Source organism: Haliotis cracherodii, unplaced genomic scaffold (genome assembly GCF_022045235.1).
Source record: "Haliotis cracherodii isolate W230 unplaced genomic scaffold, xgHalCrac1.p SCAF_7, whole genome shotgun sequence".
Taxonomy (NCBI): Eukaryota; Metazoa; Mollusca; class Gastropoda; order Lepetellida; family Haliotidae; genus Haliotis; species Haliotis cracherodii.
In genome coordinates, this window is record NW_027266330.1 from 44,106,429 (window position 1) to 44,119,912 (window position 13,484).

Here is a 13,484-nt window from a genome sequence, read left to right on the forward strand (position 1 = left end):
TATGGTTACCAAAATAATGTAATCACTTGTTATCATGATTATTTGATTAACCTATGGATTGATTTGTGACACTAAACTTCATGTGTTTATAAAAGAAGTTTCACTTATATACATGTGGACGAGAGTAAAATTGTTTTAGTGCAAGCCTGCAAAAGTGCAAAAAATAATACATCTGCATTAATATATCTATTCACATTTAATATACAAGCTGATTTCTACATTGCAGAAAACCCAATTGCCTCCTTAAAAAAACCTTAACAAATAACTTATATAATTTATTTAATTTATAAATAAATATATAATTTATTTATTTTAATTACTTAAATTGAAGTTGCGTGACAGTAAGTATGACCAAATATAATGCATATTTAATTTGGAGTTTCTGACTGGTATACTGTAAATCTTGAAATTAATGCGAGCGTGAATAAAATGCGAAAAATGCTCACATTAATGAAACTTGGAATTTAAGTCTCCAAATTAACTATCAACAATAAGACGGCCTCACTGCACACCTTGAATATAGCAGCAAAATACCAACTTGAATAAAAGCACAAACATGGTTTATTGAGCAGCAGATGTAACAAGTATATAACAATGTCATTCAAAGAATAGGAATTGCACAATGGGCATCCGGTGAGTTATCACTGCTGGGGTCAAGAGTTCTACCCACTCGTGTCACAAAGGGCATCATTGACCACACCAGCAGTTCAGACAGTCACCATGCATGCAACACTTTGTAAGGGGCCGACACGACCCAACGCGCACCGATAGGCTTCATCACACTCCTCAGATATACAACCTTTGTCTTGTCTTCTGCCTACAAGTTTGTTGACACCTTCTCTGCATAAGACTACCGTAATCACAATTTTATTTACAAGAACAATGAGCAAGTTACAATATCTTAGAAAAATAACTGAGGGTGCCACAGAGAGTCGGTACAACCCTCTGGGCTGTGGGAGAGAGATCTGCTTGGTAAGAGAGTCAAACCCCTTCTCTGCCCTAACAAGGTTTCTGTATGTATGTAACAAAAATTAGAACAATAAAATGGAATATGATTAGTTTATACACGATGGGTTGTGTCCTATGCTAAATGAATGGCTAGACAGAGGGGAATAATCAATCCTGTTAATCCTGTTGGACTGGCACTAATCTTGTTGACATATTTACTGGATGCTTTGAAAGAGATTATGGTGTCACTTTTGACGAGCTTGTGTTGGGGCTAATCCTCAATGCACTATAGACGAGCTTGTATGGGAGCTAATCCTTAATGCACTATAGACGAGCTTGTATGGGGGCTAATCCTTAATGAGTCTAAATTGAAGTAATTGCTGAATGTTATTCTAATATAGGTGATGACAGATTTACTTAAATAAAATAGTTCAAGGTAATCTATAAGACTATGTAGACATATATTTTGTCTGGGAGATGGGATCTTGATACCTTAGGCTATCATTTATCTAAAAGCTTCAAATCTATTAAACTATGTAGACATAACACTTGTCTTATTGAATAGTATGTCTAAGAGATGCGCCCCCATTACCTTAGGCTAGCATCTATCTAAAAAGCTATAACTGAAACTACTGATATTTTATATATGCATTTTACCTGATAAGTATTACTTGCTAAACTATAATTATATGAAATGATGTATAAATATTACACCATGATAAGTCTTAAAAGCACTCGATGTGGATCTAATTATTGTAGGAAAACTTAGTATAAATGTTATGTCATAATAACTTCCCCTCCGTCTAAAAAAGTTCGGACCCAAAACGTGTAAAAAGTAAAATAATTATGGCTTAGATGGACAAAAACTGGTAGTATAGTAAATATCAATTATCATAGAGTCTCTTTGGTATAAGGAAACATAATGTAAAAGTTCTTTCTGTTGTCATCAGGGAATCTGCATGTGGAGCTTGCTTGTCTTGGCACTCTGTACTGGTGGTTTTATGGGTGATGTAGGAGGCCTTGAGTTCCACATCCTGGTTTGAGGTTTAGGATAGTTGGCTGTGTCCATGGAGGTTTTACATGGAAAACAAAGAAAAGAGAGTTAGCATGTTCAAATATATATGTCATATATAAATACTTCCTCAGTTTGTCTGTAATAGCTAGAAAATAAAACAAATATGATAATCATGATGTAAAATAAAAATCAGTACATTATTAGGTACACATGCATTACTAAATGGTGTCATGACCAGGAAGAATGTATTGGCGGCAAATTACACAAAGTATATAATGGATTAAAAAATATCCTTCTATTTTTGGATACAATCATTAGAGTGAGTGAGTTTGGTTTTAGGCCGCTTTTAGCAATTTTCGGGCAATATCACGGCGGGGGACACTAGAAATGGGCTTCATACATTGTCGGCGCCTCACAATCATTAGAGACATTATATATACATATGTGTGTATGTGCATATAACAAGTGCATTGATTCGTTTCGCTTTGATTATACGATAGGGTTTGGTTTCGTTCGGTTCAGTTCAGTTTATTTTGCTTCGGTACGGTTTGCTTCACTTCGGTACGGTTTCGGTTCGATTCTCAGTATGGTTTCGGTTCGATTCGCAGTATGGTTTGCTTCGCTTCGGTACGGTTTCGGTTCGATTCGCAGTATGGTTTGCTTCGTTTTGGTACGGTTTCGGTGTGATTTGCAGTATGGTTTGCTTCGCTTTGAGTCCTTTCGATTTGTTTTGGTTCATTTTGGTTTGACTCATTTCGATTCATTATGGTTCACTTTGGTTGGTTCGTTTCACTTTTGAGATTGGTTGATCAGGTCAATGCTAAAAATTTGTTGTGATTCAAATAACTCAGATGATCAGGCTGATGTTATTTGTTCTCAACTGGCGAAACTGGTGACCCATAGTGAAAAGACTGGACACAATAACTAAAGTTATCAGTAAACATAACAAGATACAGCTAATAGCTGTTTTGTGTTTTGCACCGTTTATTCAGGAGATTTTGTATTTTGGTCAAGAATATGTTCAGTTGGCAGCTATCGACATATATATAGGGATATTGACCAGGAATGGTAGACTGGGTCTATGGTATGTTGTTGCAGCACGGTATCTAAATGTGTTGATGTTTCCAAAGTCTTTATCTGGAAAAATAATCCTTTTGGATTTATAAATTGGCAGTTAATCTGGATCATATGGAGGATTATCTTCTCCACAGCACCACTTACGGAGATCCTTCCAGCTATCATCAAGGTAGCGCTGTATGAGGTGGGGAGGAACACTTTCAAAATAGCATGTGTGGTAATCAGGATATTCTTTATATGAGACCTTGACATAGCAGTCTCCTTGAATAATTTCAATGCCCATAACTCTTTCTATTTTATGATCTACTTTTCGTAGGTGTTTTGGAAAAAACGGATATGGTTTGACATCTAATTCTATGCATGGTTTGGTGTTGACTTGCTGGACATTCCCTGACATTGTATTCCCTGACAGAACATTGGCTGATTTATTGTCTTGTGCTGATTCCTTTTGGTCGAAAAACTTATGATTCTTCAGTGGACGTTTTCGTCGTTTTCCTGACATACTTCTTTTGAGGTGAAATTCTCTCCGAATGGAGTCTGGAATGCTGCTGCCATACTCCCATGTGTTTCCCCTTTCTGGATCCTTCCATTTTACTCTTTAGTAGATTTTGCCGTTTGCTCTCTTGGAACTAACAATTGAGTGGATGTCCTCTGGATTGAAAACCTGAGGGATAACCTTGGTTTGATTACCTGATGTTGGACTTGGAGGTTGTACCTGGCTGTTGGCATGGACCAGTGGTTTGTGTATTTTGTCGTCAGAACTTCGGCGTAGTTTGTAGGTATAATTTGGACCTGTATGGACGATATAATAGCTACCATACCACTTTTTGGTTAATTTGTTGGAAAGGCCTTTTTCAGCTTTTTGACAATAAAGCCAAACTCTTTGACCTGGGGCGAATTCTGGTTCTTTAGCCTTTCGATTATATTGTTCTATTGTTATATTGTGAATACACCTCCTTAGCCCGAGCAGTGTTTTCAGCTGCAATTGTTCTAGTGATTTCCAGCTCATCAAGCAAATTTGAAAGATAACTTTTGTTATTGTGGCCTAAATTTTCTTTTGGAATTAATGCTACATCTTGTGGAGCTCTCATTTCTCGGCCAAAAAGCATAACGTATGGGGATTTTTGTGTTGATGAATTTGGGGCCATCCGATAGGCCATCATGATGCCAGGAATATAACAGGGCCAATCATTTTGAGACTTGTTACAATAGGCTCTTAGTGACTGATTGATATAGGAATTGAGCCTTTCTACACAGCTGTTTGTTTGAGGATGGTATGGGCTGGTATGGGTAAATTTAATTGCCAAAAGTTCACAAATTGCTTTGATGAGTTTGGACATGAAGTTCTGACCTCTGTCTGAAATTAAGGTCCTTGGAGCACCATACCGACAAAATATTTCTCTAACGAGAACATCTGCTACTTCTTTGGCTTCTTGGGTCCGAAGTGGAAAGGCTTCACACCATCTGGATGATGCATCTGTGATGACCAAAATGTACTTGTACTTGTCTGGTGTTGTTGGCAGGGGACCGAGAATGTCTCTTTGTCTGTTGACATACCTCACATGTCTGGACATAAGTAGTAATATCACTGTACATTTTGGGCCAGTAGTACTTAGGTCTCATGGTGTTGTGCATCCTTTCTTTCCCATGGTGGCAACCGCCAAACTCTGAGTCATGATAGGATTGCAGGACTTGATTCATGAGGGTTCTTGGGACTGCCAGCTGTTTAATGAACTTGTCATCATGGTCTTTCTGTCTTTGTGGAACGAATCTGTATAGGATGCCCTCATCAATTTCAAAAGTATTGGCTTCGATAAGAATCTTTTGACGATCCTTTCATTTTGTGGAAGGACATCATCCTCTTTGTAGTCAAAGATTTGGATGAAATCTGGACAAATCCTTTGTAGGTGACGTAAATTTGGATGTTCTTTTATACTTACTTCAACCAATGTGTCTTGAGTAACATCAGCATTTGTAGCATGTAATGCTGCAACAACATTAAATGGTACTGACTGATAATCCTCTTCATATTCAAAGGTGACTGACCAATGTGTTGTCTGTGTGTCGGATTCTTAGTGATTGACAATAGATGTGCAAATATCCTCAGTCTGAGTTGTCTGTGTGACCCGTGTGGATGATTGGGTGTTTGGCAAGATTGTGGTACTGCTAGTTGATTTGCTTTGCTGAGTTGAAGTTACTGAGATGAATGTTTTCTCACCATCTTCTCCTGTCTGATCATTACAGTTAATATTTTCCTCATATTCCCTACGTGAGAGAGCATCGGCATTTCCATTGGCTTTGCCGCTGCGGTGAACATTGTCAAAAGTGTAGGTAGAAAGTTCCAAAAACCCATCGCCCTAACCTACCCGTGGCATCCTTGATGGATTTCAGCCATTTTTAATGATATATGATCAGTGTAGACTGTGAATTTGGAATTTGCAAGGTATGGACGAAATGATCTGATGGCTTCAACCAGAGCTAAGCCTTCCTTTTCTGTAATGCTCCAGTTCTTTTCGCTGCCATGAAGAGCTCTACCACCAAAAGCTATTGGATGTTCATTATTTTTCTCATCTTTTTGACTCAAAACAAAACCTATGCTCACTGGCATCAGTTGCGAGAAGAAATTCTTTGTCAAAATTTGGATAAGCCAGAACAGGTGTATTACTCATAGCATGTTTGAGTGTGTTGAATGCCTGATCACACTCAAGTGACCATTGGAACTTTGGTTTCTTTCCTACTTCTGACTCTGAATGCTTCTTTAGCAAAGCATTCTTTAGCAAAGCATTCAGTGGAAGCGCTATGTGAGCATAATTTTTCACATACTTCCTGTAGAAGTTTGTGAGACCTAAGAAGGAGCGAATCTTCTTTTGTGATTTGGGCACTGGAAAGGTTCTAATTGCTGCAATCTTTTTGTCATCAACTTGAACACCTCCACATGACCCAGAAAAGAAACTTTCTGTGTTGCAAAGTTGCATTTTGAAGGCTTTAGTGTTAATTTTGCCTGTTTGAGATAGTAAAATACTTGCTCCAAATGTTGGAGATGCTCTTCAAAGTTTTTGCTGTATATTATCAAATCATCAATGTAAATCAGCGCAACCTTAAAAAGCAATTTTCTTAGCACTTTGCTCATGAGCTGTTGAAAACAAAGTGGAGAATTTGTCAGACCTTGTGGTAAACGTTTGAATTGATAAAGGCCTTGATGGGTGACGAATGCAGTTTTATGCTTTGAATCGTCATGTAGTGGCATTTGGAAGAAGCCATTAGCAAGGTCTAAAGTTGAGAAGATCTTAGCTTGGACATTGGCGATGTGATCAACATCATCAAAATCAGGAAGAGGCCAAGACAGTAAAGTGACAGAATTCAACTTTCTGTAGTCACAAACAAATCTATATGAGCCATCACGTTTCTTGACTAGGATAATGGGAGCTGAATACATAGAAGTGGACTCCACAATCAAATCATACTTCAGAAAATCATCTATAAGTTCTTCGGTGACTTTTTGGAGATGAGGTGATTGGCGATATGGTCTACACTTAACGGGTGGGTGGTTACCAGTGTCAATGATATGTTGGTGCATGTCAGTCTTTCCTAAATCTGCAAGACCCGTTGAAAACATGTCTCTATTTTGTCCCAAAAATCTAAGTAGTCTGTGTCGTTGGTCTGGAGTCAGTTGTGTAATTGTCAAATCAAATCCTAATTCTTGTGCAATTTTAACATAGTCCTTGGTGTTATTGTCTCTCTTCTCATTGTCAGTGTTAACGGTATTTATTGATGAGTCGATTTCAAAAACAGAGTCTTTGTCATTGTAACTAAATTTGCCTACAACTGTACCCTTGTCAAGAACCTTTTCTTCTTGGGAGGGATTCATAAGCCTAAATGTAGCAGTTTTGCTTTTCACTTTGGAAAGAGTTCTACCACCTGCTACTTCAGAATGAGCAGTGAGGGAAGCAATGGGTTCAATCAGGATGAGGGAATCCTCTTTGGTCTCTGATAGTCTTACCTTGAAATGAATTTCACTCTGAGGGGGGATGTAAATCTGATCTATTGTTTTTGCTAATCCACAAATCTCTTGCACTGAACTGGCTATGAAATTGATATATTGCCTATCTGAGGTGCTGTTGTTAAGTATCAAGGAATGACAGCTATAATCTAAGACTGCATCATTGTCATCAAGGAGGTTTTCACCTAGTATCACTGCCTCTGGAAGTGTAGGCAGAATATGAAGCCTTTGAGAAAATTCCTGATCCTCAATGACAAAATCTAAAACAACTGAACCTAACACTTTATGCAATTCGCCGCCAACACCTTTAACCTGTTGAAAGGGTGAGTTTCCAAGAGTAAGCTTTGCCAAGAAAAGCAGACGAAATACAACAAATGGATGCCCCTGTATCTACTAAACAATTTGTTGTTTTTGTACCGAATTGTGCCTGAATTACACTTTTGGCAAGGGGCGTAACTAAAGACACTGTTGGAATTTCACTTTCAAAGTTACTTTCCATTCCAGACTCCATATTTGCCATGACACCTATTAGTATGTACCATACTAAATTAAAGAAAGACAAGTAATCAACAATGTAATGCTGTACTTACAATATTTGAAGACTTTTTCTTCCTTTGTTGGTGTCTTTGGAGGAGTTGGTTGTCTTTAATCCAGTGTTGAGGTCAGAGGTAGATCCAACTTGCTTGTTATTCCATCAGATGATCACGGTTGGACATGTCCTCCAATGGGTTCTTGTAGCTGGTCGTAGTTAGTTCCTGGACTCTGTGGTTCCGAAATCGATGATTCTCCGCCAAATTATCATGGACTGTTATGGGTGAACAAAACCGTCCAAATGGCGTGCTGGTTTTCTTGGGGAATTAGTCAGCAAAGAGCCAGAGTCACAGGAGACTAATCACAATTTTATTTACAAGAACAATGAGCAAGTTACAATTTCTTAGAAAAATAGCTGAGGGTGCCACGGAGAGTCGGTACAACCTCTGGGCTGTGGGAGAGAGATCTGCTTGGTTAGAGTGACAAACCCCTTCTCTGCCCTAACATGTTGTTACAGTATGTATTTAACAAAAATTTGAACAATAAAAAGGAATAGGATTGGTTGATACACGATTGGTTGTGCCCTATGCTAAATGAATGGCTAGACAGAGGGGATTACTTTATCCTGTTAATCCCGTTGGACTGGCACTAATCTTGTTGACATATTTACTGGATGCTTTGAAAGAGATTATGGTGTCACTATAAACGAGCTTGTGTTGGGGCTAATCCTTAATGCACTATAGACGAGCTTGTATGGGGGCTAATCCTTAATGAGTCTAAATTGAAGTAATTGCTGAATGTTATTCTAATATAGGTGATGACAGATTTACTTAAATAAAATAGTTCAAGGTAATCTATAAGACTATGTAGACATATCTTTTGTCTGGGAGATGGGATCTTGATACCTTAGGCTAGCATTTATCTAAAAGCTTCAAATCTATTAAACTATGAAGACATAACTGTTGTCTTATTGAATAGTATGTCTAAGAGATGCGCTCCCATTACCTTAGGCTAGCATCTATCTAAAAAGCTATAACTGAAACTACTGATATTTTATATATGCATTTTACCTGATAAGTATTAGTTGCTAAACTATAATATATGAATTGATGTATAAATATTACACCATGATAAGTCATAAAAGCACTTGATGTGGATCTAATTATTGTAGGAAAACTTAGTATAAATGTTATATCATGATATTAGAATGGATTAAGGTAAGGTTGGATATGGTAAGGATATGTATCATTCCACTGGTGATGGGTTGGGGGAGTCACATAGATTTTGATTCACATTTTTGGCTAGGGGTCAGCAGTCGTACTAATTTGGAGATGCATGAATTTCACAATTTACGGTATTAAGTACTATGTTACTAAGAAATAAATATATATAATTTACTAACATACATTTCACGTTTACAAATTCCTAGCATAGATTTTCCAAATTTCATCCTCTAAATCTTTCCTAATTTAATGCCTCGCCAAACCTTCCAAGGCACGGCTTCCATGTCACTGTTCTTGCTGACAGATGCCAGAATACCATGGTCATTTTGATAATTTGGCTTACCTATTAGTAGTTGTATCTCCATAAATAATCTCACATCATAAAAACAAGTAATACATCCTATGTGATATCATAAAACACTGTTTGCTTGCTACGTAAATACATGTCTGAACAATAGTACCCACAATGGTTGTCAAAATTATTTTTAAGGTAAAGGAAAAGAACACATACCTTTACAACCGGTCCCATTGTTGTCAATTGTCAGTCAGGAACCAATACACTTTGCAGGAATGACAAATAACCGAACATGTTATTCTGAAATAAGTCTACTAACAACTATCAATAGTGGTGATAACCAAGCATGGTAGTTACTTGGTCCCGTCTAGCAAAGCTAGCATTGGTGGTCGCTCATTTCGAAAGCAGAACTTGTTCATGAGTGTTGGCATGTCACCGGAAATGCTGGTACCGGTAGTAGTGCCTCGTGAGACTTACGGGCCCTATTTGCAAGGTGAAAGGTTATAGTAAGAATCATTCAATCAAATGCAAGGATTCCCCCTTTCTGTTAACATGGTCCACCAAGTGCTCCATCGCTGGTCCAAGCTCAGTTTGTGGGTCAACTGACACTAATTGGCATATGCTGATTACGGGGGCTAATTAGAACGGTGCCGGTTAGAGAACTGAGAGTTGTTTCCCTTTGACATTAACTTTCATATTATTCACTACTGCATGAACAAGCACAATTCTAATGTGCTACACAGCAGAGGAGGAGGCACGGGTGGCATGGATGGCCCAGCCATCTAAGGCACCACAATTCACTGTGCAGAGTTGCGACCCTTAAGCACACCAGAAACCTATGATTATTGGTTCAAATCCCGGTTCGCCCCGATTATGTTTCTAGGTTTGTCAGTACCATACCCATGCTCGTGGGTTTCACCGAAGTGGTTAACGTCTGAGACCTGCATCACTTCGGGCTTTCCTCCCACATTAAGCTGACACGCCGCGATATAACTGGAATACTGTTAAAAGCGGCGTTAAACCAAACTCACTCGCTCACTCTGAGACCTACATCAGGTTGAGCCTTCCACCCACATTTAGCTGACAAGCCGTGAGATATTTAGAATATTGTTCTAAACGGTTTTAAGTCCCAACTCACGCACTCACTCCTAGTGGGTTGACTTGTTACATCAGAGAATATGTATAATACCTGAAAATTTTAGAGATTATACATATTCCCTGTGACATATGTACATATAAGTCAGCCCTTTCAAATCCTAATTTGGTAATACCATGGAAGTAATTATAAGTTTATATTGCAGTGTTGGCAATGTAGGGGGTCCTGAAGTTTAATAAAATAACATTTGACCTTACCCCTTGAATGTCATGCTTCAATTCTAGTAATTTATGGATTTGTACACGGAAGGAATGTAAAGTGCCGGGTGAACACTTACAGATCTATCCAGCTGGTTGTCGACCGAGGCATGAGCTGGGAGGCGGCCCTGATCCGTCTTAACAACTACAAAGGACGGCAAGATGGCTTCTATGTCTCCAAGCGAGATATCTGGGGTAGCAAGCACTACATACTGGCCACTCAGAAGGAGAGTTCCACACATCTCTTCAAGATAGCAAGGTAAATAGGCTGAATGACCATGGTTACCAGAAGGTATTGATCCATGTTATATATATTTATTTCAACACTTCCATGTTAAAATAGACCGCCTCCATGGCCTGGTGGTACTGCTTCCACCCCGAGAGCTGAGGGTCTGGGGTTCGATCCCCGGACTATCATACCTAAAGACGTTAAAAGATGGTACTTGTTGTTGCCCTGTCTGGCACTTGGCATTAAGGGGCTAAAACAAGGAATGATCAGCTTGGAGTTAGTATACTGTCTCTGAGTGGAGTATTCATGTAAACTGAGGTATGGTAACTCAGTGGGCTAGCACTATAAATCGGCATCAGTCCGGGCTAGTTAAAGCACGCACACATGCACACACGCAGACAGGCATGCTTGCTATATAAGTCTCTACATAAGTGCAATACTCTTGGAAGTGACGTTAAACCCCATTTCACCTCCTCTCCATGTTAAAATAGGTGCCTGATTAAGCAGCCCCATGTAAAGGAAGCTGCCTGATATGTTTTCTCAAATTATATGACCTAGTTTTCTCAACCTCATGCTGATGACATAGACTTCATACCTAATATACCTTCCATATATCTCTGGGAAATTTTCTAACATATTGAAGGTCAAGGTCACTCAGTATGAATTTTGGTGTACACAAAAACTTGAATATAAATGATTAGAACATGATCTTTAATCGCATGAACTTCTGACTTCCATGCAAGGTTACTATAGAGATCAAATTATGGAACATGGATAAAAAAATGAAATCTCAGATTATTTCATGAAATATAAGGTAAAGGTAGTCAGTGAGTCAAAGTAACAAACTGAACATCTATCATTTGTCAAGGTTGCTCATGACTTGTGAATAGTTTCATTCACATAGTATTGTGGGTATGGTAATCATAATACAGGGCTCGAAAAATTCACTCGTCTGCTCGTATTGACGAGTGGCAGCTTGTCCAGGTGAAATGGAAGTGAAGAAACACACGTCCTACTGGGCGAGTACATATATTTCATTCGCATCAATTCATCTCAAATCGTTTTCAATAAAATATGCAAGTTACTTTCGAACCTAAAATATGTTTCCATTTCTTGTACATTCATAATAACAATAACAAACTATGTCACTTATATCATAAATAGACAGCATTTTTTAAAGGGAGACAATTATATCTGTTGTTTTTGTTGTAGGCTACTTGATACTAATTCTCAAAAGTGAAAGTGAATGATTTTGTGAGGGTAATGGCTCTTGTTAAATGTGGAATGGTTGACAAGAAAAATGTATTTAATTATAAAAACCAATTTCACTACAAACCAAAAACGTAATGTTCATGGTTGTGTGACTTTGAATGGGCAGAGATGTATGTGGATGTCAGTGACTGTTAACTTTTGGACCGTCTTTAGTAAATATGCTCAACTCAAAGGTTAATTACAGCAAATAATAATAATAACTGAGAACATAAAACATTCAATAGGGCAAGTGAAAATATTGTACTACAAAAATATGGCATCTACTTGCCCTACAGGACAAGTTGGGTTTTAGACATTAGTTTGCAGCAAGTCATGTTCTCAGAAGTCGGCATCCCAGTGGGAAGCAGTGGTGCTCACCTCCTTGCTCACCTCCTTGCTTAACTCTTTCTTAAGGCACAGGAATTGGAATTTCTTCTCGGATTGGCAAAATGAAAACATGGGAATTTGGCAAAAAAGCTTCAGGTGTATCAATAATTTGATGTCGTTCATAAATGATCAAATAGCCAATTCACTTCCACTGATTTATCCACTGAACAATAATAAGAGCAGCTATGCCACCTCACCTGTTTCATGCAAGGTCCATGCATAAACATTCAGAGTGACAAAGAAAGACCCTCCACCAGATTTCAAAGAGTGTCAGGTGTCAAGTGTCAAGAGTGTTTTGATCAGGGTGATAGCTTAAAGGCTTCAGTAAAGCTTTTAAAAGGTTTTATGGTAGACATGTAAAGAAAATTTCCAAATTTGACACATCAGTGACCAAACTGATGTGCAATGCAATTCTTCTGTTTGATGTGTACCATATGTTTCCATGTTTGTTCAGGTGAACACTTGACTTGCCTTTGTATGTGTTTGTGTCGCTGGTGAAACAGAATGTGTGCTCCCCTTTTTGCGAACACCTGGTATCATCAATATTTGTTGGTTATTCACATGCTCATGATGTAGTTGTACAAGGGACAAGAGAATTTCTTTAATTTTGGAAAGAATTTTGTTGCTTATGTATATTTCTGTTTATACTTGAGATTGAAGGTCAAGGATATTTTACCAGAAGTACTTTTAAGTCTGTTATTATGTTTGATCTGTAAGAATAATCAAGGATGCAATAACTGACAATTTATCTTAACCCCAGACCCAACACTGGCCTGTCTACATTTGATGAGGAGAAAACTGACCTGCTGCACAAGTATGTTCCCATACAGGCAGAGAAAGCAGGTTAGTGGAGTAGGGATACCCTACCTCTATTACATCATAGCATTAATTCCTGCAATTTGACTAACATCACAGTAAAAAGATTTTCAGATCACCTGCAAATAGAGTGTACCCCCGGAAAGCGAAAAGTCTGCGGTTCAATCCCCGGCCACGCCATGCCAAAAATCATTAAAAAGATAAGCGAAAAGTCTGCGGTTCAATCCCCGGCCACGCCATGCCAAAAATCATTAAAAAGATGGTATTTGTTGTTACCCTGTCTTGTGCTCAGCATGAAGGGGCTAAAACAAGGACTGGTGGGTTCAGAGTCAATATACTGTGTCTGAGTGAGATATTCA

At 38.3% G+C, this 13,484-nt stretch overlaps 1 protein-coding gene across 1 annotated transcript in view; it reads left to right on the forward strand.

The window, feature by feature from the left end:
- LOC139447195 (uncharacterized) overlaps positions 1-13,484 on the forward strand; it is a 467,168-nt gene that overhangs the window by 394,309 nt on the left and 59,375 nt on the right. Inside the window, exons 28-29 of the mRNA XM_071228411.1 lie at positions 10,525-10,701; positions 13,070-13,152. Coding sequence (XP_071084512.1) covers positions 10,525-10,701; positions 13,070-13,152 — 260 coding nt within the window. The remainder of the gene's footprint in view (positions 1-10,524; positions 10,702-13,069; positions 13,153-13,484) is intronic.